General features: G+C 42.8%; 1 protein-coding gene across 1 annotated transcript in view; it reads left to right on the forward strand.

The window, feature by feature from the left end:
- The first annotated feature begins 2,021 nt into the window (after window positions 1–2,021).
- trpc1 (transient receptor potential cation channel, subfamily C, member 1) overlaps window positions 2,022–26,663 on the forward strand; it is a 47,208-nt gene continuing 22,566 nt past the window's right edge. The window contains exons 1-6 of the mRNA XM_042298979.1: window positions 2,022–2,606; window positions 4,456–4,604; window positions 12,620–12,721; window positions 12,933–13,135; window positions 16,519–16,650; window positions 21,748–21,943. Coding sequence (XP_042154913.1) covers window positions 2,408–2,606; window positions 4,456–4,604; window positions 12,620–12,721; window positions 12,933–13,135; window positions 16,519–16,650; window positions 21,748–21,943 — 981 coding nt within the window. The 5' untranslated portion in view covers window positions 2,022–2,407. The remainder of the gene's footprint in view (window positions 2,607–4,455; window positions 4,605–12,619; window positions 12,722–12,932; window positions 13,136–16,518; window positions 16,651–21,747; window positions 21,944–26,663) is intronic.

Consider the following 26,663-nt stretch of genomic DNA (forward strand, 5'->3'; position numbering starts at 1 on the left):
CAAACAAACATAAATATGGGTTGTATTTACAATGGTGTTTGTTCTTCACTGGTTGCCCTTTTCTTGTGGCAACAGGTCACAAATCTTGCTGCTGTGATGGCACACTGTGATATTTCACCCAGTAGATATGGGAGTTTTGTTTTCGAATTCTTTGTGGATCTGTGTAATCTGATGGATATATGTGTCTCTATGGTCATATATTTGGCAGGAGGTTAGGAAGTGCAGCTCAGTTTCCACCTCGCAGTGTGCACATAGCCTGTCTTCTCTTGAGAGCCAGGTCTGCCTACAGCGGCCTTTCTCAATAGCAAGGCTATGCTCACTGAGTCTCTCTCACCAGCCAAATTGGAATCAGCGGTAATCCACTTTTTGACAGCTGTTAGCGTGGAATTGACAGCCATGGCAAGCGATAAACCCATATGTTTTAGGGGCACGGATCAAATGCCCAACAGATTGAAAATGATCCGCTCACCTGTGTCAGTTCATGTGTTATTACACCAATGGCAGCCAAAAATGGGAGGGTTTGGGCATGTCTATTGGGCGTCCTACACTTGTCTCAAGAGTTTTTAGTTCACTATTAGGCTAATCTTTTCCTGAGAGGATTTCTTGGTAAATGTGTATTTTCATTACTCTTAGGTTTTTGGATGCGGTCACTGCTGTATGCGCTGCAGTTCCTTTCCGAAGGTTGCCATCTGCTGGGGTAAAGGAGATATTTCAATTCCAGTTGGGTGCGGTAAACCTTTGGATATTATGTAGGCTACTGCACCTGTTGTCAATGATTTATGTCTTATAGAAAAATAAGTTAAATAAACTTAATTGATTAATTGTTAAATGTGTTATTTGAACTTTTATCTCTTATTCTTATCCAGATTTTTTAAAACCGCATTGTCGGTTAGGGGCTCGTGAGTAAGCATTTCACTGTAAAGTCTACTACACCTGCGCATGTGACGAATCACATTTGATTTGATTTGATTATTTGTACTACAGATTTACGCCTGAAGTTATTTCAGGAGATATATTCACCCAGATTAGAAAAATAAAACCTTTAACATTAAAGGGGAAATCTGCTGTTGCTACATCCATTTGTGGACTTATAAATTAATAAGGTGTACCCATTGATTCTTGAAGAACATAAATTCGAATTGCTTCATGATCTTAGTTCATCTGTCGTACCCCGTCAGCTGCCGTACCCCATCAGCACCCAGAATATTAACTTGTTCTACTCCAATGTTTGTAAACATGGTTAGTCCTTGCATCCATAGCACTGTCTGAATTTGAGTGGTTACATTTCTCCAGCCCCGTTCTTTAGCTTTTTTCGCGAAACAGGTGGCGGGGAAAACACTTTGTAATTGGTTCAACTGCTGATTGCCCCTTGTTTCAACGCCTCATGTTGAAAGATGCATGCGTGCACCATAATTATTAGCCCTCTTAGTGTAATTTGACCATCATTTATCCCAATCTTCGTTGCTTTAATGGTACAATGGCATGTTCATTACCTAAAAGCCCTCTGGTGTTAAATGGTGCAGTATAGGCCTATGTGACATTTATCTGCAGTTACACTATGTCCTCAAAGTCATGCTGCTCCTACACACATTGTCATTATATTGATCTGAAATGCTTTGTATCTTTGTCATCCAAATGTCTTTCTGTGAGGGAAGATGGAAAAGATCACATACAGGCACACACACAAAATGTGCTCATATAATTCCTGTCAGTATGAAAAAATTAGAGCAAGGAAAATAGTCAATTTGTTGAGATTTTTGTGTTATGAATGTGCAAATAGAAACTTTGAGACAATATTATTCCAAATGAAACTGCGTATTTGAGCATTATTATTGCACACTATGATTGTAGTAGTGTTTTGGAAATACTTTAGGGTGAACTATTTATTTACCTCTCTAAATATGATCATGAAAATGAATGGTCGAAAAACTATTAGACCCATTTCCCTTTATGACACGTCCGCGCTGGGTATTAGTGGACCGCTGAGGATGCTGGCTGCGCTGTGCCAGCGAGATGAGATTGAGCATGCGCAGCAGCAACACCATCAGGACCAGAGGACTGTCGGAAGCCTGCGAAGCGATGCGAAAAAATGGTGCATGTAAACACGTTGATGGAGAGTTCTATTTATGCACTGACTGCGTGCGGTATGTTTACATCTGAAGAAGAATAGCGTGTGTCAAAGGGTTATTACGAGGAAACAACTGGGAAGGTCGTTACGCGCGCCAAACGCCGACGCTGCGTAAAAACGGATGAAACGTTAGCAACACGGATGCGACGATAATAATAGCTTACATATATTTATTTATTTATTTATTATTCCGGGAAGACGTTTACACCTGCCGTTCTTTGGTGGGGAAATACATTAACAGTCTTTTGCAGTATATGTCATCCCATGTGAAGGGCTTTCATGGTTAAATGGTCGCTGGCGCCTAGTAGTGGGATGCACATCAGTGTCCTGCCCTACTCCTTCTCCGTCGCAATGGCCGCTCTATATCAGGTCACGGACGTGTCCTCTCCGGATAAATTTCTGGCCCTGAAAGACGTGAGGGAGGTGAAGGAGGAGACTACTCTGGATGAAAAGCTCTTCCTACTGGCCTGTGAGAAAGGTGAGTTATTTTAGGCTTCTAGGTGGACTCATTTATCAAACAAATAAGTAAGTATATGATGTTATGAACATGGCATTAGAAAAACACGTGACTTTATGACAGCGTGTTGTAACATGTTGTTTAAGAAAAGGTGTAGTGTAGTGTTGTAGTGTTTTATTATTTGAAACACTTCATGTCATATCACACCATTATTACCAACAGTCATCCTCTCTTGCCTGATGGATGAGTGAGTATACTTTGGATGAATGCCTACTGCAGCAGCCATCATGTAGCTACACTGGAAGTTTGTCCACAGGGCTGAGTTTTATTTAACCTACTGGAGCTATATGCTCTTGTGTAGAGCTATGTGGAGCTATATGCTCTTGTGTAGAGCTATGTGAAGTTATATGCTCTTGTGTAAGCTATATGCTCTTGTGTAGAGCTATGTGAAGCTATATGCTCTTGTGTAGAGCTATGTGGAGCTATATGCTCTTGTGTAGAGCTATGTGAAGCTATATGCTCTTGTGTAGAGCTATGTGAAGCTATATGCTCTTGTGTAGAGCTATGTGAAGCTATATGCTCTTGTGTAGAGCTATATGCTCTTGTGTAGAGCTATATGCTCTTGTGTAGAGCTATATGCTCTTGTGTAGAGCTATATGCTCTTGTGAGCTATATGAGCTATATGCTCTTGTGTAGAGCTATGTGAAGTTATATGCTCTTGTGTAGAGCTATGTGAAGCTATATGCTCTTGTGTAGAGCTATATGCTCTTGTGTAGAGCTATATGCTCTTGTGTAGAGCTATGTGGAGCTATATGCTCTTGTGTAGAGCTATTTTTTTTAACCTTTATTTAACCAGGCAAGTCAGTTAAGAACAAATTCTTATTTTCAATGACAGCCTAGGAACAGTGGGTTAACTGCCTGTTCAGGGGCAGAACGACAGATTTGTACCATGTCAGCTCAGGGGTTTGAACTTGCAACCTTCCAGTTACTAGTCACACGCTCTAACCACTAGGCTACCCTGCCACCCCATGTGAAGCTATGCTCTCGTGTAGAGCTATGTGGAGCTATATGCTCTTGTGTAGAGCTATGTGGAGCTATGCTCTTATGTAAAGCTTTGTCATGCTTTTGCTAGCCTGTGACAAAGACTATATATTTACTGCATTCTGTATTCTGTCATCCAGGCCAAGTTGAACACACACACACACACACACACACACACACACACACACACACACACCACACACACACACACACACACACACACACACACACACACACACAGATATCAAACACATGTACATAATTCCCATGAGAGGAGGGGTATAAAGACAAATCATTTCCATGTGTCAGAAGCAAGAAGCTATGATAGTCGTAACAGTATCCCAATGAAATGAGAGAGTATTTGAAATCAATGACAAGTGAAGCTGAGGTGGATGTTTTTATAGGGGCCAGCAGGTTGTCCCAGAGAGTCTCACCATATAAAGCCAGTATAAACATGGCTCAACAGACTATCTTTGTCCTTTGATGGAGATTGTTATTGTTACATTAAGCTGGGAGTGTAGGGTGCTGGAGTGTTGGAGTGGAGCCTACTCTCTGTGTGCAGAGTGTATTCTGCGTCTCTCTCTGTGCATCTGCGTCCCACTCTCTTTCTGTGTGTGTGTGTATGTGTGTGTGTGCGTGGGTGCACCCATGTGTGTGTGTGCATTCGTGTGTCTCTCTGTGTTCTTTTCTTTCTTTGTGTGCGTGTGTGTGTGTTTTTCTTCTTCTTCTGTGTGTGCATTTATGTGTGTGTGTTTCTGTGTGTGCGTATGAGTGCATGTGCATTTTTATTTGTGTGTGTGTGTTGTGCTCTAATGTCACACTGTTCCAGGTGACTACTACATGGTGAAGAGACTGCTGGAGGAGAAGACAGAGCTCAATATCAACTGTGTAGATGTGCTGGGGAGAGACGCTGTCACCATCTCCATAGAGAACCAAAACCTGGACATCCTTAAGCTTCTGCTGGAGCACGGCTGCCAGGTAACACACACACACACACACACACACACACACACACACACACACACACACACACACACACACACACACACACACACACACACAGAGCGAGATGCTTCACACAATGTGGCCTCTGGCCCTGCGCTGTTGACTATTTTACTATAACTATCTAACTATCCTGACTCTATTCTCTGTTGTTGTGTCTGTGTTTGGTCCAGGCTCTCTCTCTCTAACCTGGTCCTGTTGTTGTGTTTGGTCCAGGTTCTCTCTCTCTCTCTCTCTCTCTCTCTCTAACCCGGTCCTGTTGTTGTGTTTGGTCCAGTCTCTCTCTCTCTCTCTCTCTAACCTGGTCCTGTTGTTGTGTTTGGTCCAGGTTCTCTCTCTCAATTCAATTCAATTCAATTCAAGGGCTTTATTGGCATGGGAAACATGTGTTAACATTGCCAAAGCAAGTGAGGTAGACAACATACAAAGTGAATATATAAAGTGAAAAACAACAAAAATTAACAGTAAACATTACACATACAGAAGTTTCAAAACAGTAAAGACATTACAAATGTCATATTATATATATATACAGTGTTCTAACAATGTACAAATGGCTAAAGGACACAAGATAAAATAAATAAGCATAAATATGGGTTGTATTTACAATGGTGTTTGTTCTTCACTGGTTGCCCTTTTCTCGTGGCAACAGGTCACAAATCTTGCTGCTGTGATGGCACACTGTGGAATTTCACCCAGTAGATATGGGAGTTTTTCAAAATTGGATTTGTTTTCAAATTCTTTGTGGATCTGTGTAATCTGAGGGAAATATGTCTCTCTAATATGGTCATACATTGGGCAGGAGGTTAGGAAGTGCAGCTCAGTTTCCACCTCATTTTGTGGGCAGTGAGCACATAGCCTGTCTTCTCTTGAGAGCCATGTCTGCCTACGGCGGCCTTTCTCAATAGCAAGGCTATGCTCACTGAGTCTGTACATAGTCAAGGCTTTCCTTAATTTTGGGTCAGTCACAGTGGTCAGGTATTCTGCCGCTGTGTACTCTCTGTGTAGGGCCAAATAGCATTCTAGTTTGCTCTGTTTTTTTGTTAATTCTTTCCAATGTGTTAAGTAGTTATCTTTTTGTTTTCTCATAATTTGGTTGGGTCTAATTGTGCTGCTGTCCTGGGGCTCTGTAGTGTGTGTTTGTGTTTGTGAACAGAGCCCCAGGACCAGCTTGCTTAGGGGACTCTTCTCCAGGTTCATCTCTCTGTAGGTGATGGCTTTGTTATGGAAGGTTTGTGAATCGCTTCCTTTTAGGTGGTTGTAGAATTTAACAGCTCTTTTCTGGATTTTGATAATTAGTGGGTATCGGCCTAATTCTGCTCTGCATGCATTATTTGGTGTTCTACGTTGTACACGGAGGATATTTTTGCAGAATTCTGCGTGCAGAGTCTCAATTTGGTGTTTGTCCCATTTTGTGAAGTCTTGGTTGGTGAGCGGACCCCAGACCTCACAACCATAAAGGGCAATGGGCTCTATGACTGATTCAAGTATTTTTAGCCAGATCCTAATTGGTATGTTGAAATTTATGTTTCTTTTGATGGCATAGAATGCCCTTCTTGCCTTGTCTCTCAGATCGTTCACAGCTTTGTGGAAGTTACCTGTGGTGCTGATGTTTAGGCCAAGGTATGTATAGTTTTTGTGTGCTCTAGGGCAACAGTGTCTAGATGGAATTTGTATTTGTGGTCCTGGTGACTGGACCTTTTTGGAACACCATTATTTTGGTCTTACTGAGATTTACTGTCAGGGCCCAGGTCTGACAGAATCTGTGCATAAGATCTAGGTGCTGCTGTAGGCCCTCCTTGGTTGGTGACAGAAGCACCAGATCATCAGCAAACAGCAGACATTTGACTTCGGATTCTAGCAGGGGAGGCCGGGTGCTGCAGACTTTTCTAGTGCCCTCGCCAATTCGTTGATATATATGTTGAAGAGGGTGGGGCTTAAGCTGCATCCCTGTCTAACCCCACGACCCTGTGTGAAGAAATGTGTGTGTTTTTGCCAATTTTAACCGCACACTTGTTGTTTGTGTACATGGATTTTATAATGTCGTATGTTTTACCCCCAACACCACTTTCCATCAGTTTGTATAGCAGACCCTCATGCCAGATTGAGTCGAAGGCTTTTTTTTGAAATCAACAAAGCATGAGAAGACTTTGCCTTTGTTTTGGTTTGTTTGATTGTCAATTAGGGTGTGCAGGGTGAATACATGGTCTGTTGTACGGTAATTTGGTAAAAAGCCAATTTGACATTTGCTCAGTACATTGTTTTCATTGAGGAAATGTACGAGTCTGCTGTTAATAATAATGCAGAGGATTTTCCCAAGGTTACTGTTGACACATATTCCACGGTAGTTATTGGGGTCAAATTTGTCTCCACTTTTGTGGATTGGGGTGATCAGTCCTTGGTTCCAAATATTGGGGAAGATGCCAGAGCTAAGTATGATGTTAAAGAGTTTTAGTATAGCCAATTGGAATTTGTTGTCTGTATATTTGATCATTTCATTGAGGATACCATCAACACCACAGGCCTTTTTGGGTTGGAGGGTTTTTATTTTGTCCTGTAACTCGTTCAAGGTAATTGGAGAATCCAGTGGGTTCTGGTAGTCTTTAATAGTTGATTCTAAGATCTGTATTTGATCATGTATATGTTTTTGCTCTTTATTCTTTGTTATAGAGCCAAAGAGATTGGAGAAGTGGTTTACCCATACATCTCCATTTTGGATAGATAATTCTTCGTGTTGTTGTTTGTTTAGTGTTTTCCAATTTTCCCAGAAGTGGTTAGAGTCTATGGATTCTTCAATTGCATTGAGCTGATTTCTGACATGCTGTTCCTTCTTTTTCCGTAGTGTATTTCTGTATTGTTTTAGTGATTCACCATAGTGAAGGCGTAGACTCAGGTTTTCCGGGTCTCTATGTTTTTGGTTGGACAGGTTTCTCAATTTCTTTCTTAGATTTTTGCATTCTTCATCAAACCATTTGTCATTATTGTTAATTTTCTTCGGTTTTCTATTTGAGATTTTTAGATTTGATAGGGAAGCTGAGAGGTCAAATATACTGTTAAGATTTTCTACTGCCAAGTTTACACCTTCACTATTACAGTGGAACGTTTTACCCAGGAAATTGTCTAAGAGGGATTGAATTTGTTGTTGCCTAATTGTTTTTTGGTAGGTTTCCAAACTGCATTCCTTCCATCTATAGCATTTCTTAATGTTACTCAGTTCCTTTGGCTTTGATGCCTCATGATTGAGTATTGCTCTGTTTAAGTAGACTGTGATTTTGCTGTGGTCTGATAGGGGTGTCAGTGGGCTGACTGTGAACGCTCTAAGAGACTCTGGGTTGAGGTCAGTGATAAAGTAGTCTACAGTACTACTGCCAAGAGATGAGCTATAGGTGTACCTACCATAGGAGTCCCCTCGAAGCCTACCGTTGACTATGTACATACCCAGCGTGCGACAGAGCTGCAGGAGTTGTGACCCGTTTTTGTTGGTTATGTTGTCATAGTTGTGCCTAGGGGGGCATATGGGGGAGGGAATGCTGTCACCTCCAGGCAGGTGTTTGTCCCCCTGTGTGCTGAGGGTGTCAGGTTCTTGTCCGGTTCTGGCATTTAGGTCACCACAGACTAGTACATGTCCCTGGGCCTGGAAATTATTGATTTCCCCCTCCAGGATGGAGAAGCTGTCTTCATTAAAATATGGGGATTCTAGTGGGGGATATAGGTAGCACACAGGAGGACATTTTTCTCTGTTAGGATAATTTCTTTTTGAATTTCTAGCCAAATGTAGAATGTTCCTGTTTTGATTAATTTAATGGAGTGAGTTAGGTCTGCTCTATACCAAATTAGCATACCCCCTGAGTCCCTTCCCTGTTTCACACCTGGTAGTTTGGTGGATGGGACTACCAGCTCTCTGTAACCTAGAGGGCAACCTCTCTCTCTCTCTCTCTCTCTCTCTCTAACCCGGTCCTGTTGTTGTGTTTGGTCCAGTCTCTCTCTCTCTCTCTCTCTCTCTAACCTGGTCCTGTTGTTGTGTTTGGTCCAGTCTCTCTCTCTCTCTCTCTCTCTAACCCGGCCCTGTTGTTGTGTTTGGTCCAGTCTCTCTCTCTCTCTAACCCGGTCCTGTTGTTGTGTTTGGTCCAGGCTCTCTCTCTCTCTCTCTCTCTCTCTCTCTCTCTCTCTCTCTCTCTCTCTAACCTGGTCCTGTTGTTGTGTTTGGTCCAGGTTCTCTCTCTCTCTCTCTCTCTCTCTCTCTCTCTCTCTCTCTCTCTCTCTCTCTCTCTCTCTCTCTCTCTCTCTCTCTAACCCGGTCCTGTTGTTGTGTTTGGTCCAGACTCTCTCTCTCTCTAACCTGGTCCTGTTGTTGTGTTTGGTCCAGGTTCTCTCTCTCTCTCTCTAACCCGGTCCTGTTGTTGTGTTTGGTCCAGGTTCTCTCTCTCTCTCTCTAATCTGGTCCTGTTGTTGTGTTTGGTCCAGGTTCTCAATTCAATTCAATTCAATTCAAGGGCTTTATTGGCATGGGAAACATGTGTTAACATTGCCAAAGCAAGTGAGGTAGATAATATATAAAGTGAATATATAAAGTGAAAAACAATCAAAATTAACAGTAAACATTACACATACAGAAGTTTCAAAACAATAAAGACATTACAAATGTCATATTATATATATACAGTGTTTTAACAATGTACAAATGGTTAAAGGACACAAGATAAAATAAATAAGCATAAATATGGGTTGTATTTACAATGGTGTTTGTTCTTCACTGGTTGCCCTTTTCTCGTGGCAACAGGTCACAAATCTTGCTGCTGTGATGGCACACTGTGGAATTTCACCCAGTAGATATGGGAGTTTTTCAAAATTGGATTTGTTTTCGAATTCTTTGTGGATCTGTGTAATCTGAGGGAAATATGTCTCTCTAATATGGTCATATATTGGGCAGGAGGTTAGGAAGTGCAGCTCAGTTTCCACCTCATTTTGTGGGCAGTGAGCACATAGCCTGTCTTCTCTTGAGAGCCAGGTCTGCCTACGGCGGCCTTTCTCAATAGCAAGGCTATGCTCACTGAGTCTGTACATAGTCAGGGCTTTCCTTAATTTTGGGTCAGTCACAGTGGTCAGGTATTCCGCTGCTGTGTACTCTCTGTTTAGGGCCAAATAGCATTCTAGTTTGCTCTGTTTTTTTGTTAATACTTTCCAATGTGTCAAGTAATTATCTTTTTGTTTTCTCATGATTTGGTTGGGTCTAATTGTGCTGTTGTCCTGGGGCTCTGTAGGGTGTGTTTGTGTTTGTGAACAGAGCCCCAGGACCAGCTTGCTTAGGGGACTCTTCTCCAGGTTCATCTCTCTGTAGGTGATGGCTTTGTTATGGAAGGTTTGGGAATCGCTTCCTTTTAGGTGGTTATAGAATTTAACGGCTCTTTTCTGGATTTTGATAATTAGTGGGTATCGGCCTAATTCTGCTCTGCATGCATTATTTGGTGTTCTACGTTGTACACGGAGGATATCTTTGCAGAATTCTGCGTGCAGAGTCTCAATTTGGTGTTTGTCCCATTTTGTGAAGTCTTGGTTGGTGAGCGGACCCCAGACCTCACAACCATAAAGGGCAATGGGCTCCTTGACTGATTCAAGTATTTTTAGCCAGATCCTAATTGGTATGTTGAAATTTATGTTCCTTTTGATGGCATAGAATGCCCTTCTTGCCTTGTCTCTCAGATCGTTCACAGCTTTGTGGAAGTTACCTGTGGCGCTGATGTTTAGTTCAAGGTATGTATAGTTTTGTATGCTCTAGGGCAACAGTGTCTAGATGGAATTTGTATTTGTGGTCCTGGTGACTGGACCTTTTTTGGAACACCATTATTTTGGTCTTACTGAGATTTACTGTCAGGGCCCAGGTCTGACAGAATCTGTGCATAAGATCTAGGTGCTGCTGTAGGCCCTCCTTGGTTGGTGACAGAAGCACCAGATCATCAGCAAACAGCAGACATTTGACTTCGGATTCTAGCAGGGGAGGCCGGGTGCTGCAGACTTTTCTAGTGCCCGCCCCAATTCGTTGATATATATGTTGAAGAGGGTGGGGCTTAAGCTGCATCCCTGTCTAACCCCACGACCCTGTGTGAAGAAATGTGTGTGTTTTTTTGCCAATTTTAACCGCACACTTGTTGTTTGTGTACATGGATTTTATAATGTCGTATGTTTTACCCCCAACACCACTTTCCATCAGTTTGTATAGCAGACCCTCATGCCAAATTGAGTCGAAGGCTTTTTTGAAATCAACAAAGCATGAGAAGACTTTGCCTTTGTTTTGGTTTGTTTGGTTGTCAATTAGGGTGTGCAGGGTGAATACATGGTCTGTTGTATGGTAATTTGGTAAAAAGCCAATTTGACATTTGCTCAGTACATTGTTTTCATTGAGGAAATGTACGAGTCTGCTGTTAATGATAATGCAGAGGATTTTCCCAAGGTTACTGTTGACACATATTCCACGGTAGTTATTGGGGTCAAATTTGTCTCCACTTTTGTGGATTGGGGTGATCAGTCCTTGGTTCCAAATATTGGGGAAGATGCCAGAGCTAAGGATGATGTTAAAGAGTTTTAGTATAGCCAATTGGAATTTGTTGTCTGTATATTTGATCATTTCATTGAGGATACCATCAACACCACAGGCCTTTTTGGGTTGGAGGGTTTTTATTTTGTCCTGTAACTCATTCAATGTAATTGGAGAATCCAGTGGGTTTTGGTAGTCTTTAATAGTTGATTCTAAGATCTGCATTTGATCATGTATATGTTTTTGCTCTTTATTCTTTGTTATAGAGCCAAAAAGATTGGAGAAGTGGTTTACCCATACATCTCTATTTTGGATAGATAATTCTTTGTGTTGTTGTTTGTTTAGTGTTTTCCAATTTTCCCAGAAGTGGTTAGAGTCTATGGATTCTTCAATTGCATTGAGCTGATTTCTGACATTCTGTTCCTTCATTTTCCGTAGTGTATTTCTGTATTGTTTTAGTGATTCACCATAGTGAAGGCGTAGACTCAGGTTTTCCGGGTCTCTATGTTTTTGGTTGGACAGGTTTCTCAATTTCTTTCTTAGATTTTTGCATTCTTCATCAAACCATTTATCATTATTGTTAATTTTCTTCGGTTTTCTATTTGAGATTTTTAGATTTGATAGGGAAGCTGAGAGGTCAAATATACTGTTAAGATTTTCTACTGCCAAGTTTACACCTTCACTATTACAGTGGAACGTTTTACCCAGGAAATTGTCTTAAAGGGATTGAATTTGTTGTTGCCTAATTGTTTTTTGGTAGGTTTCCAAACTGCATTCCTTCCATCTATAGCATTTCTTAATGTTACTCAGTTCCTTTGGCTTTGATGCCTCATGATTGAGTATTGCTCTGTTTAAGTAGACTGTGATTTTGCTGTGGTCTGATAGGGGTGTCAGTGGGCTGACTGTGAACGCTCTGAGAGACTCTGGGTTGAGGTCAGTGATAAAGTAGTCTACAGTACTACTGCCAAGAGATGAGCTATAGGTGTACCTACCATAGGAGTCCCCTCGAAGCCTACCGTTGACTATGTACATACCCAGCGTGCGACAGAGCTGCAGGAGTTGTGACCCGTTTTTGTTGGTTATGTTGTCATAGTTTTGCCTAGGGGGGCATATGTGGGAGGGAATGCTGTCACCTCCAGGCAGGTGTTTGTCCCCCTGTGTGCTGAGGGTGTCAGGTTCTTGTCCGGTTCTGGCATTTAGGTCGCCACAGACTAGTTCTCTCTATCTCTCTCTAACCTGGTCCTGTTGTTGTGTTTGGTCCAGGCTCTCTCTCTCTCTCTCTAACCTGGTCCTGTTGTTGTGTTTGGTCCAGTTTCTCTCTCTCTAACCTGATCCTGTTGTTGTGTTTGGTCCAGTTTCTCTCTCTCTCTCTCTAATCTGGTCCTGTTGTTGTGTTTGGTCCAGGTTCTCTCTCTCTCTCTCTAACCCGGTGCTGTTGTTGTGTCTGTGTTTGTCCTAGGCAACAGATGCTCTGTTAGTGGCCATTGACTCGGAGGTGGTGGGAGCTGTGGACATCCTCCTCAACCATCACCCCAGGAGGTCCTCTAAGCCCTCCATCGCTGTTAGTCTCTTCTCTTCTCTACCATTGTAATAGTTATGATAATAAATTGATTATTACCTGCCACAGCCAAGTGACTCTCCTGACCCTGTATTTTAGAGCAAAAAGTACATTACATTATCAGGACAACTGAATGCTTTTAGAGGATTAAAGACTGCATCAATAACAACAAGCCTCTTCTCCTTTCCTCTCTCTCTCTCTCTCTCTCTGTCAGAAACTGATGCAGCGCATCCAGAACCCTGAGTACTCCACCACCATGGACGTGGCTCCAGTGATCCTGGCGGCCCATAGGAACAACTATGAGATACTGACCATGTTGCTGAAGCAGGATATCTCCCTGCCCAGGCCTCACGCTGTGGGCTGCGAGTGTACTCTCTGTAATGCCAAGAACAAGAAGGACAGCCTACGGCACTCCAGGTATGATCCTGTAGAACACACACACACACACACTCTCTCTCTCTCTCTCTCTCTCTCTCTCTCTCTCTCTCTCTCTTTCTCTGGGAAGGATAGAATAACCAAGTACGTATTCACTACTCCTATCCACAGCAAATCACTAAGGGGGACCACTAAGGGGGAGGCGGTGTGTCTGCCATGTGACCATGCATGTGTTCGAGAGTGTGTGTGTGTGTAGGTACACACCTCTTTGTAAAACTAATAACGTTTTCCTGGGCTACCTTCAAAGGACACTTGTTTTGACGTTTTGTCCTTGCTCTGGTATTCTGGAACCTGGAAAATAGAAGGAAATCCACGTATGGTGTCAAGAAGGTGTCTGTTCACTAAAGGTTATTGTAAGGTGCTGACCTGTTGACAGTGGTAGAGCGTTTGGGAGACAACCCCATCATACATCATCTCCCTTTTCTGGGTTGACTGGTTGCATCTGAAATGGCGCCCTATTCTCTATGCAGTGCACTACTTTTGACCAGGGCCCATAGGACTCCCCTATATAGTGGTGTACTATATAGGGAACAGGGTGCCATTTAGGCAGGGTTAGCCTCTAGTTGCACAGGTGACATGTTGGTAGAAATTAGGTAAAACGTATTTCAGTTTCCCTGCAATAAAATCCCCGGCCACTGGAAGGTCCTTCCCCAAAGATGATCCAACTTTAATAAACACTGGGAGGTAAGGTCTACAGCAGTGGTGTAGCCTACGGGCAATACGGATATCATGTATTATTGATATCTAGGCTATAATGATGTGAATCACACTGCTGCTCTCTCATTCAGCTATTTGCACTTTACGGATTGTGGATGTTGGGAATGTGGATGGCTGTTCACAGATTGTACAAAACATGAGTAACACCTTCCAAATATTGAGTTTCTACCCCTTTTGCCCTCAGAACAGTCTCAATTCATCGGGGCATGAACTCTACAAGGAGTCAAAAGCAATCCACTGGGATGCTGGCCCATGTTGACTCCTATGCTTCCCACAGTTGTTTAAAATTGACTGGATGTCCTTTGGGTGGTGGACCATTCTTGATATACACAGAAAACTGTTGAGCGCGAAAAACCCAGCAGCATTGCAGTTCTTGACGCACTCAAACCGTTGCTCCTGGCATCTACTACCATACCCTGTTCAAAGGCACTTAAATATAGTATTTTGTCTTGCCGATTCACCCTCTGAATGGCACACATACACAATCCATGTTTCAATTGTCTCAAGGCTTAAAAATGCTTTAAACTGTCTCATCCCCTTCACCTACACGGATTAAAGTGGATTTAAGTGATATCAATAAGGGATCATGGCTTTCACCTGCATTCACCTGGTCAGTCTATGTCATGGAAAGACCAGGTGTTCTTAATGTTTTGTACACTCAGTGTATGTGTATTTTCACCCAATATTAGTTGAATTTAAGAAGTTTTAGATGCCTATCAATCGTTGTTTTTGCGACCGGGGGTGTAACCATTAAGGAAACCGTTTACTGTTGAAGAACCAAACAGAAGAAAACAGATCAAAATTTGAGTTTATTTTGGACAAATTCAGGTAGATCTCACCCCTTTTCATTCCGTTCACTTACGCTTAAGAAATGTTTTGCAACAGAATCGGCGTAATGAATGTGCCCCTTTGGACAGCCAGAATAAAATGCGCTCTTGCAACAGCCGCATAGTGCGGATCCCAGCCTATGGAATAAAAGTTCCTCCCTTCTAAACTTGTGCTCCATACTGTCAAAAACGAGTTTAATTTACGAAGAGCACGAGTGGAGCTTTTATTCCTCAATCAAGTGCTAATTGAAAAAAAATGCCATAGGCCTAACAGACACATGCTCAAACTCACAGACTTTTGATAGACTTAGACTGCTGCAAACGATCAAGATATCAAAGTGTCACCAACAAAAATGTAAACAGTAGGTCTCTATAGCAAATGCAGGATATGGCATATATTTTTCAAATGCAAAAACCTCTGTATTCAAGGCACTGTATTCAAAGAGCAGAATTTATTTTTCACCTCAAATCAATGAGCCCAATCACTCCTCCAGGACAACAAAATCATAAACAACAAGTTAGGATAATTAGTCCTTACTTTTAGGGTTACGCTCAGGTCATTTGCCTTATCTATATTTCCATATTTCCATGTCCTTCTTTTGAAGATGAAATTAATTGGAATGACTGGAAATCTGACAGATTGTTTTTTTATTTTAATAAAACCGAATCGTATTATTATCTGTAGTAGAGAGCAATGGGTTAGAAGACGCCTAGAAGACATAACCAAACCTTAAAGTAAAATGAAACATCCATTTATGGCCAACTATGTAAACTCTAACATTGATTTATCCTGCAATAGATGTTGTTCAAATTGATAATATGCATTTTTGTCTTCTTCTAATGCCTTTTAAACAGGTTGACAATTATTGGGATGAGTCTTGTCCTTGATTCAGAACTGAGAAGTGTCCTCTAGATGGGCCAGCTGCAGAGTCAAAATTGCAAATATTTAAAAAATGTATGAAGACAAAATGTTGCTTTTTGGTCTTAATTTAAGGAAGGATAAGGCATTATGGGTTGGCAGTGTGGTTAATGTTAGAGTTAAGGTTATGTTTAAAACTCTGCAGAGCTGCCTTTAGAACAAGATTCATTATGAAAAATGCAACTGTGTGCCTCTTAAGGGGAAAATAATCTTGAAGTAACTGAAAGTAATCCGATTAAATTACTGAGTTTGGGTAATCCAAAAGTTATGTTACTGATTACACTTTTGGACAGGTAACTAGTAACTGTAATGGACTGCATTTAGAAAGTAACCTACCCAACCCTCCATTTTGGACACAATGACTGACTCCACTGACCAGAGCTGGATGACTTGTCTTGTCTTGTCTTTCACAGACATTAGGAAAAACTTAGCACTCTTATCTTTGAAGCAATAGGGCAATTTCTGGGTTTCTGTTTAGAAGTATTAGCAGGAATCAATGCTATGTTCTGCTTGGTGTTTATATTCTAACTGTGTGACAGAGGCCTCCCACACAGCCCACTGTGAATCAGCACACAGATCACAACAGCATGGCGATGGGAATACGTTTTAAATAGATACAGAACAAGGAACAAGAAGTCAAATGATGTAAACTTTTAGAAACAGCTTTGTGACTCTCTTGTCTTCTCTCTTTCTTTCTCTCCCTCTCTCTCTCTCTCTCTCCCTTCCTCTATCTCCCCCTCCCTCCACCTACTCTTCCTTCCCTCTTGCTTTCTTTCTCCCTTTCTCCTTTCTTTCTCCTTTTCTTCATCCCCTTCCTACCTCCTTCTCCCACATCTCTCTCCCTCCTTACCTCAACCTCCTCTCACTCTCCTCCCTCCCTGGCTCCCCTACCAACCCCCCAGGTTTCGTCTGGACATCTACAGGTGCCTGGCCAGCCCGTCTCTGATTATGCTGACTGAGGAGGACCCCATCCTCAGGGCATTTGAGCTGAGTGCAGACCTCAGGGAGCTCAGCCTGGTCGAGGTGGAGTTCAGGTACGCCACAGACACACACACACACACAAACATCAGGTGAGTTCAGGTACGCCACAGACACACACACACACAAACATCAGGTGAGTTCAGGTGAGAGCTTCTAGCAGGACACAAAATAATATATATATATCCGATTAAGATTTTATATATTAAATATTATATATATATATATATATATATCTCTTAATCGGATGGTCGGGGGCCGCAAGAAGCCAAAACAGATAATATTAGATTTCAAACCTTCCTCACATTTGTATACAAACACATGCAAGTCTCTATTATGCGTGAGAATACATTGGAACAGATTTCCTGGTGTTTTTTACAGTCTTTTATGTCCAACAATGAAGATTGGGGGGTTGACAGTTGGGGAACCCTGCTCAATGGCTTCCTTCCATCAGGGGTGTAAAGTACTTAAGTAAAAATACTTTAAAGTAAGTACTACTTAAGTAGTTTGGGGGGTATCTGTACTCTACTATTTATATTTTTGACATCATTGACTTTTTAATGAATGATGTTGGAGTGTGTCCTTGGCTACCAGTAAATAAAGAAGAAATATGTGCCGTCTGGTTTGCTTAAGATAAGAAATTTGAAATGATTTATTTATTTTTGAAATTACATTTACTTTTGATACTTCAGTATATTTAAAACCAAACACCTTTGGACTTTTACTGAAGTAGTATATTACTGGTGAGTATGATAATTGTGTACTTTTTCCACCACTGCCTTCTATAGCCTTCTATAAGGGCTTGCTGTGTTTCTGTCCTTTGATTGGTTTATGGCTGCATAGCTACTAGTTTCTCAATTAATTGAAGCTAAAAGACTGACCGGTGTTACTGTTTGGACTATCCTGGCTAAATAAATTCAATGGAATGATTTTACTTAAAGCTGGAATACGTAAAGGGGGAAACAGCGCCACTGTTCACACGAGCACCTGTGTTATTGTTTTTGTTTTGTTAATGAAACAGAGGAGAGCAGTATCCAGTATTGTCCTAAAAAAAAGTCACACCTGCAATGACGTCAGAGGGAAACAACTGTATTTGTTGTTTGCAGTAACTTCTTTGTTTTTGTAATATCCCAAACGGACATAGGAGATGCACAGCTACGGATTTCAGCTTTAAGCCGTTTTTACTCATTCTGTGTGTCTTTTCTTCCTCTTCATAATCATCAAATCAAATCAAATAAAATCTATTTCTTACATCAGCTGATATATCAAAGTGCTGTACAGAAACCCAGCCTTAAACCCAAACATCAAGCAATGCAGGTGTAGAAGCACGGTGGCTAGGAAAAACTCCCTAGAAAGGCCAGAACCTAGAGAGAGGAACCAGGCTATGAGGGTGGCCGGTCCTCTTCTGGCTGTGCCGGGTGGAGATTATTTAAAAAAAAAATTTTTTTTTTTAAATTTCACCTTTATTTAACCAGGTAGGCTAGTTGAGAACAAGTTCTCATTTGCAACTGCGACCTGGCCAAGATAAAGCATAGCAGTGTGACCAGACAACACAGAGTTACACATGGAGTAAACAATTAACAAGTCAATAACACAGTAGAAAAAAAGGGAGACTATATACATTGTGTGCAAAAGGCATGAGGAGGTAGGCGAATAATTACAATTTTGCAGATTAATAACACTGGAGTGATAAATGATCAGATGGTCATGTACAGGTAGAGATATTGGTGTGCAAAAGAGCAGAAAAGTAAATAAATAAAAACAGTATGGGGATGAGGTAGGTAAAAATGGGTGGGCTATTTACCGATAGACTATGTACAGCTGCAGTGATCGGTTAACTGCTCAGACAGCAGATGTTTGAAGTTGGTGAGGGAGATAAAAGTCTCCAACTTCAGCAATTTTTGCAATTCGTTCCAGTCACAGGCAGCAGAGAACTGGAACGAAAGGCGTCCAAATGAGGTGTTGGCTTTAGGGATGATCAGTGAGATACACCTGCTGGAGCGTGTGCTACGGATGAGTGTTGCCATCGTGACCAGGTGAACTGAGATAAGGCGGAGCTTTACCTAGCATGGACTTGTAGATGACCTGGAGCCAGTGGGTCTGGCGACGAATATGTAGCGAGGGCCAGCCGGCTAGAGCATACATGTCGCAGTGGTGGGTGGTATAAGGTGCTTTAGTGACAAAACGGATGGCACTGTGATAAACTGCATCCAGTTTGCTGAGTAGAGTGTTGGAAGCAATTTTGTAGATGACATCGCCGAAGTCGAGGATCGGTAGGATAGTCAGTTTTACTAGGGTAAGTTTGGCGGCGTGAGTGAAGGAGGCTTTGTTGCGGAATAGAAAGCCGATTCTTGATTTGATTTTCGATTGGAGATTATAACAGAACATGGCCAAGATGTTCAAATGTTCATAGATGACCAGCAGGGTCAAATAATAATTATCACAGTGGTTGTCGAGGGTGCAACAGGTCAGCACCTCAGGAGTGAATGTCAGTTGGCTTTTCATAGCCGATCATTCAGAGTATCTCTACCGCTCCTGCTGTCTCTAGAGAGTTGAAAACAGCAGGTCTGGGACAGGTAGCACGTCTGGTGAACAGGTCAGGGTTCCATAGCCGCAGCAGAACAGTTGAAACTGGAGCAGCAGCACGGCCAGGTGGACTGGGGACAGCACGGAGTCATCAGGCCAGGTAGTCCTGAGGCCTGGTCCTAGGGCTCAGGTCCCCCGAGAGAGAGAGAGAAAGAAAGAATTAGAGAGAGCATACGTAAATTCACACAGGACACCGGATAAGACAGGAGAAATACTCCAGATATAACAGACTGACCCTAGACCCCCGACACATAAACTACTGCAGCATGAATACTGGAGGCTGAGACAAGAGGGGTCGGGAGACACTGTGGCCCCGTCCGATGATACCCCCAGACAGGGCCATACAGGCAGGATATAACCCCACCCACTTTGCCAAGCACAGCCCCCACACCACTTGAGGGATATCTTCAACCACCAACTTAACATCCTGAGATAAGGCCGAGTATAGCCCACAAAGATCTACGCCACGGCACAACCCAAGGGGGGCGCCAACCCAGACAGGAAGATCACGTCAGTGACTCAACCCACTCAAATGACGCACCCCTCCTAGGGACGGCATGGAAGAACACCAGTAAGCCAGTGACTCAGCCGATGTAATAGGGTTAGAGGCAGAGAATCCCAGTGGAGAGAGGGGAACCGGCCAGGCAGAGACAGCGAGGGCGGTTCATTGCTCCAGTGCCTTTCCGTTCACCTTCACACTCCTGAGCCAGACACTCAATCATAGGACCTACTGAAGAGATGAGTCTTCAATAAAGACATCAAAGTTGAGACAGAGTCTGTGTCTCTCACATGGGTAGGCAGACCATTCCAGAGAAATAGAGCTCTATAGGAGAAAGCCCTGCCTCCAGCTGTTTGCTTGGAAATTCTAGAGACTGTTAAGAGGCCTGCATCTTGTGACCGTAGCATACATGTAGGTATGTACGGCAGGACCAAATCGGAAAGATAGGTAGGAGCAAGCCCATGTAATGCTTTGTAGGTTAGCAGTAAAACCTTGAAATCAGCCCTTGCCTTAACAGGAAGCCAGTGTAGGGAGGCTAGTACTGGAGTAATATGATCAAATATTTTGTTTCTAGTCAAGATTCTAGCAGCCGTGTTTGATTCTAGCAGCTAACTGGAGTTTATTTAGTGCTTTATCCGGGTAGCCGAAAAGTAGAGCATTGCAGTAGTCTAACCTAGAAGTGACAAAAGCATGGATTCATTTCTCTGCATCATTTTGGACAGAAAGTTACGTAGATGGAAAAAAGCTGTCCTTGAAACAGTCTTGATATGTTCGTCAAAAGAGAGATCAGGGTCAAGAGTAACTCCGAGGTCCTTCACAGTTTTATTTGAGACGACTGTACAACCATCAAGATTAATTGTCAGATTCAACAGAATCTGTTTTTTTGTTTCTTGGGACCTAGAACAAGCATCTTTGTTTTGTCCGAGTTTAAAAGTAGAACATTTGCAGCCATCTACTTCCTTATGTCTGAAACACAGGCTTCCAGCAAGGGCAATTTTGGGGCTTCACCATGTTTCATGTACAGCTGTGTGTCATCTGCATAGCAGTGAAAGTTAACATTATGTTTCCGAATGACATCACCAGGAGGTAAAATATATAGTGAAAACAATAGTGGTCCTAAAACGGAACCTTGAGGAACACTGAAATTTACAGATGATTTATCAGAGGATAAACCATCCACAGAGACAAACTGATATCTTTCCAACAGATAAGATCTAAACCAGGCCAGAACTTGTCCATGTCGACCAATTTAGGTTTCCATTCTCTCCAAAAGAATGTGGTAATCGATGGTATCAAAAGCAGCACTAAGGTCTAGGAGCATGAGGACAGATGCAGAGCCTCGGTCTGACACCATTTAAAGGTCATTTACCACCTTCACAAGTGCAGTCTCAGTGCTATGATGGGGTCTAAAACCAGACTGAAGCGTTTTGCATTGTTTGTCTTCAGGAAGGCAGTGAGTTGCTACGCAACAGCTTTTTCTAAAAATTTTGAGAGGAATAGGAGATTCGATATAGGCCAATAGTTTTTTATATTTTCTGGGTCAAGGTTTGTCTTTTTCAAGAGAGGCTTTATTACTGCCACCTTTAGTGAGTTTGGTACACATCCGGTGGATAGAGAGCCGTTTATTATGTTCAACATAGGAGGGCCAAGCACAGGAAGCAGCTCTTTCAGTAGTTTAGTTGGAACTACTGAAAGAGCTGCTATGTCTTCCTCCTCTTCTCTAATCTCCTCCTCCCTTCTCCTTCCCACTCCTCATCCCCTCTTCCTTCTCTCCTCTTCCCCTCTCCTCTTCCCGCTTTCCTCTTTCCCCTCTCCTATCCTTCTCCTCTCCTCTTCCCCCTCTCCTCTCCCCTCTTCCACCTCTGCTCTCCTCTTCCCCCTCTTCCCCCTCTTCTCCCTCTCCTCTTCCCCCTCTCCCCCTCCTCTTTCCCCTCTCCCCTCCTCTTCCCCCTCTCCCTCTCCCCTCCTCTTCTCCCTCTGCTCTCCTCTGCTCTCCTCTTCCCCCTCTTCTCGCTCTCCTCTTCTCACTTTCCTCTCCTCTCCTCTCCTCTCCTCTTCATGGTTCCAGGAATGACTATGAGGAGCTGGCTAAGCAGTGTAAGATGTTTGCTAAGGATCTCCTGGCCCAGGCACGTAACTCCAGAGAACTGGAGGTGATCCTCAACCACATGGCCAATGAGGACACAGTGGACAAGAGAGGCCTGATGGAGGAACGCATGAACCTCAGCCGACTCAAACTAGCTATCAAGTACAACCAGAAAGAGGTGAGACTCAAAATCACTGGCCATCAAGTACCAGTATGTTCCAGTAATTTATCTAAAGTTTTCCAGAAATCCTTCCTTGGAGGATTCCCAGACATGGGAATTCATGATCCCCATGAACTGTTGCAAAAGCAGCAGCTATTCTTCCTGGGGTCCATACAAAACATGAAACATTACATAGTACAGAACATTAATAGACAACAGCAGCTCAATGACAGATATGTAGGCACACGTAGCCTACATATCAATACATACACACAAACTATCTAGGTCAAATATGGGAGAGGCGTTGTGCCGTGAGGTGTATGTTTTTCATATGTTTTTGAAACCAGGTTAGCTGTTTATTTGAGCAATATGAGATGGAACGGAGTTAATGGCTCTATATAATACTGTATGCTTTCTTGAATTTGTTCTGGATTTAGGTACTGTGAAAAGACCCCTAGTGGCATGTCTGGTGGGGTAAGTGTGTGTGTCAGAGCTGTGTGTAAGTTGACTATGCAAAGAAAAGACCCCTAGTGGCATGTCTGGTGGGGTAAGTGTGTGTGTCAGGGCTGTGTGTAAGTTGACTATGCAAAAAAATGGGATTTTCAACACATTAATGTTCCTCATAAAAAGAAGAAGTGATGCAGTCATTCTCTACTCAACTATATCAGCCCTCTTTTTAAAAAGAAGAGCAAGACGTGCCGCTCTGTTCTGGGCCAGCTGCAGATGAACTAGGTCTTGAACTAGGCCAGCCAACGAGAGCGTACAGGTCGCAATGGTGGGTAGTATATGGGGCTTTGGTGACAAAACGGATTGCACTGTGATAGACTGCATCCAATTTGTTGAGTAGGGTATTGGAGGCTATTTTTTAAATGACATCGCCAAAGTCGAGGATTGGTAGGATGGTCAGTTTTACAAGGGTATGTTTGGCAGCATGAGTGAAGGATGCTTTGTTGCGAAGTAGGAAGCCAATCCTAGATTTAATTTTGGATTGGAGATGTTTGATATGGGTCTGGAAGGAGAGTTTACAGTCTAACCAGACACCTAAGTAGTAGTTTTACTTGTATTTAAGAGCAATTGGAGGCCACGGAAGGAGAGTTGTATGGCATTGAAGCTTGCCTGGAGGGTTGTTAACACAGTGTCCAAAGAAGGGCCAGAAGTATACAGAATGGTGTCGTCTGCGTAGAGGTGGATCAGAGACTCACCAGCAGCAAGAGCGACCTCATTGATGTATACAGAGAAGAGAGTCGGTCCAAGAATTGAACCCTGTGGCACCCCCATAGAGACTGCCAAAAGTCCGGACAGCAGACCCACCGATTTGACACACTGAACTCTATCAGAGAAGTAGTTGGTGAACCAGGCGAGGCAATCATTTGAGAAACCAAGGCTGTCGAGTCTGCCGATGAGGATGTGGTGATTGACAGAGTTGAAAGCCTTGGCCAGATCAATGAATACGGCTGCACAGTAATGTTTCTTATCGATGGCGGTTAAGATATCATTTAGGACCTTGAGCGTGGCTGAGGTGCTCATTCAGAACATCAGCTGAACGGATTTGGGAGAAGGAGAAATGGGGAAGGCTTGGGCGAGTTGCTGTGGGGGGTGCAGTGCTGTTGACTGGGGTAGGAGTAGCCAGGTGGAAAGCATGGCCAGCCGTAGAAAAATGCTTATTGAAATTCTCAATTATGGTGGATTTATCAGTGGTGACAGTGTTTCCTATCTTCAGTGCAGTGGGCAGCTGGGAGGAGGTGTTCTTATTCTCCATGGACTTTACAGTGTCCCAGAACGTTTTTGAGTTAGTGTTGCAGGAATCAAATTTAAGCTTGAAAAAGCTAGCCTTGGCTTTTCTAACTGCCTGTGTATAATGGTTTCTAGCTTCCCTGAACAGCTGCATATCACGGGGGCTGTTCGATGCTAATGCAGAACGCCATAGGATGTTTTTGTGTTGGTTAAGGGCAGTCAGGTCTGGGGAGAACCAAGGGCTATATCTGTTTGTGGTTCTAAATTTCTTGAATGGGGCATGTTTATTTAAGATGTTTAGGAAGGCATTTAAAAAAAATATCCAGGCATCCTCTACTGACGGGATGAGATCAATATCCTTCCAGGATACCCCGGCCAGGTCGATGAGAAAGGCCTGCTCGCTGAAGTGTTTCAGGGAGCGTTTTACAGTGATGAGTGGAGGTCGTTTGACCGCTGACCCATTACGGATGCAGGCAATGAGGCAGTGATCGCTGAGATCTTGGTTGAAAACAGCAGAGGTGTATTTAGAGAGCAAGTTGGTTAGGATGATATCTATGAGGGTGCCCGTGTTTAAGGCTTTGGGGAGGTACCTGGTAGGTTCATTGATAATTTGTGTGAGGTTGAGGGCATCAAGTTTAGATTGTAGGATGGCTGGGGTGTTAAGCATGTTCCAGTTTAGGTCGCCTAGCAGCACAAGCTCTGAAGATAGATGGGGGGCAATCAGTTCACATATGGTGTCCAGAGCACAGCTGGGGGCAGAGGGTGGTCTATAGCAGGCGGCAACGGTGAGAGACTTGTTTTTAGAGAGGTGGATTTTTAAAAGTAGAAGTTTAAATTGTTTGGGTACAGACCTGGATAGTAGGACAGAACTCTGCAGGCTATCTTTGCAGTAGATTGCAACACCGCCCCCTTTGGCAGTTCTATCTTGTCTGAAAATGTTGTAGTTTGGAATTAAAATTTCTGAATTTTTGGTGGTCTTCCTAAGCCAGGATTCAGACACAGCTAGAACATCCGGGTTGGCAGAGTGTGCTAAAGCAGTGAATATAACAAACTTAGTGAGGAGGCTTCTAATGTTAACATGCATGAAACCAAGGCTATTACGGTTACAGAAGTCGTCAAAAGAGAGCGCCTGGGGAATAGGAGTGGAGCTAGGCACTGCAGGGCCTGGATTCACCTCTACATCGCCAGAGGAACAGAGTAGGAGTAGAATAAGGGTGCGGCTAAAAGCAATAAGAATTGGTCGTCTAGAATGTCTGGAACGGAGAGTAAAAGGAGGTTTCTGGGGGCGATAAAATAGCATCAAGGTATAATGTACAGACAAAGGTATGGTAGGATGTGAATACAGTGGAGGTAAACCTAGGTATTGAGTGATGAAGAGAGAGATATTGTCTCTAGAAACATCATTGAAACCAGGAGATGTCATTGCATGTGTGGGTGGTGGAACTAATAGGTTGGATAAGGTATGATGAGCAGGACTAGAGGCTCTACAGTGAAATAAGCCAATAAACACTAACCAGAACAGAACAGAATAATCAAGATTAGACATTACTAGAGACGGCAGAACTTGCTTTTTGGAGTGAGGTGTCAAAAAGCAGAGCATCTCTTTATTACGGGCAAACCTCTCCCCATCTTTACAACCATTGAATCTATATGTTTTGACCATGACAGTTACAATCTAAGGTAACGCCAAGTAATTTATTCTCCTCAGCTTGTTCAACAGCCACATCATTCATTAGCAGATTCAGCTGAGGTCTAGAACTTAGGGAAGGATTTGTACTAAATACAATGCTCTTAGTTTTAGAGATGTTCAGGACCAGTTTATTACTGGCCACACATTCCAAAACAGACTGCAACTCTTTCTTAACGGTTTCAGTGACTTCATTAGCTGTGGTTGTTGATGCCTATATGGTTGAATCATCAACATACATGGATACACATGCTTTGTTTAATGCCAGTGGCAGGTCATTGGTAAAAAATAGAAAAGAGTAGAGGACGTAGAGAGCTGCTCTGCGGTACACCACACTTTACATGTTTGTCATTAGGGAAGCTTCCATTAAAGAAAACCCTTTGTGTTCTATTAAATAGATAGCTCTGAATCCACGATATGGCACATACATTTTGTCAACAACAGGTTATGGTCAATAATATCAAAGGCTGCACTGAAATCTAACAGTACAGCTCCCACAATCTTCTTATTATCAATTTCATTACACCAATCATCAGTCATTTGTGTCAGTGCAGTACATGTTGATTGCCCTTCTCTATAAGCATGCTGAAAGTCTGTGGTTCGTTTTGTTGACAGAGAAATAACAAACACATTTTTTTCCAACAGTGCTAAGAGCTGGCACCAAGCTTATTGGTCTGCTGTTAGAACCAGCAAAGGCCGATTTCCCACTTTTGGGTAGTGGAATTACTTTGGCTTCCCTCCAGGCCTGAGGACAAAGACTTTCCTCTAGGTTCAAATAAAAATATGACAGATAGGAGTGGCTATATAGTCAGCTACCATCCTCAGTAGCTTACCATCTAAGTTGTCAATGCCAGGAGGCTTGTCATTATTGATCGATTACAATAATTTTTCCAACTCTCCCACACTAACTTTACAAAATTCAAATTTACAATGCTTTTCTTTCAATATTCGTTTTTTTATGCATGAGTATGATGGCTCACTGTTCGTTGTTGGCATTTCCTGTATTGTGATCACTACATCCAATGGATACAGATACAGCTTTAGAACAAAGTTCTACAGTATTAGTAAAAATGTGATCGACGTGGCCTCCTGAGTGGTGCAGTGGTCTAAGGCACTGAATCGCAGTTGCTAGCTGTGCCGCTAGAGATCCTGGTTCGAGTCCAGAATCTGTCACAGCCGGCCGCGACCGGGAGACCCATGGGGCGGTGCACAATTGGCCCAGTGTTGTGTGGGTTAGGGGAGGATTTGGCTGGCAGGGATGTTCTTGTTCCATCGCGCTTTAGCGACTCCTGTGGTGGGCCGGGTGCAATGCACGCT

This window comes from Oncorhynchus tshawytscha, linkage group LG16 (assembly GCF_018296145.1).
Source record: "Oncorhynchus tshawytscha isolate Ot180627B linkage group LG16, Otsh_v2.0, whole genome shotgun sequence".
Classification (NCBI taxonomy): Eukaryota; Metazoa; Chordata; class Actinopteri; order Salmoniformes; family Salmonidae; genus Oncorhynchus; species Oncorhynchus tshawytscha.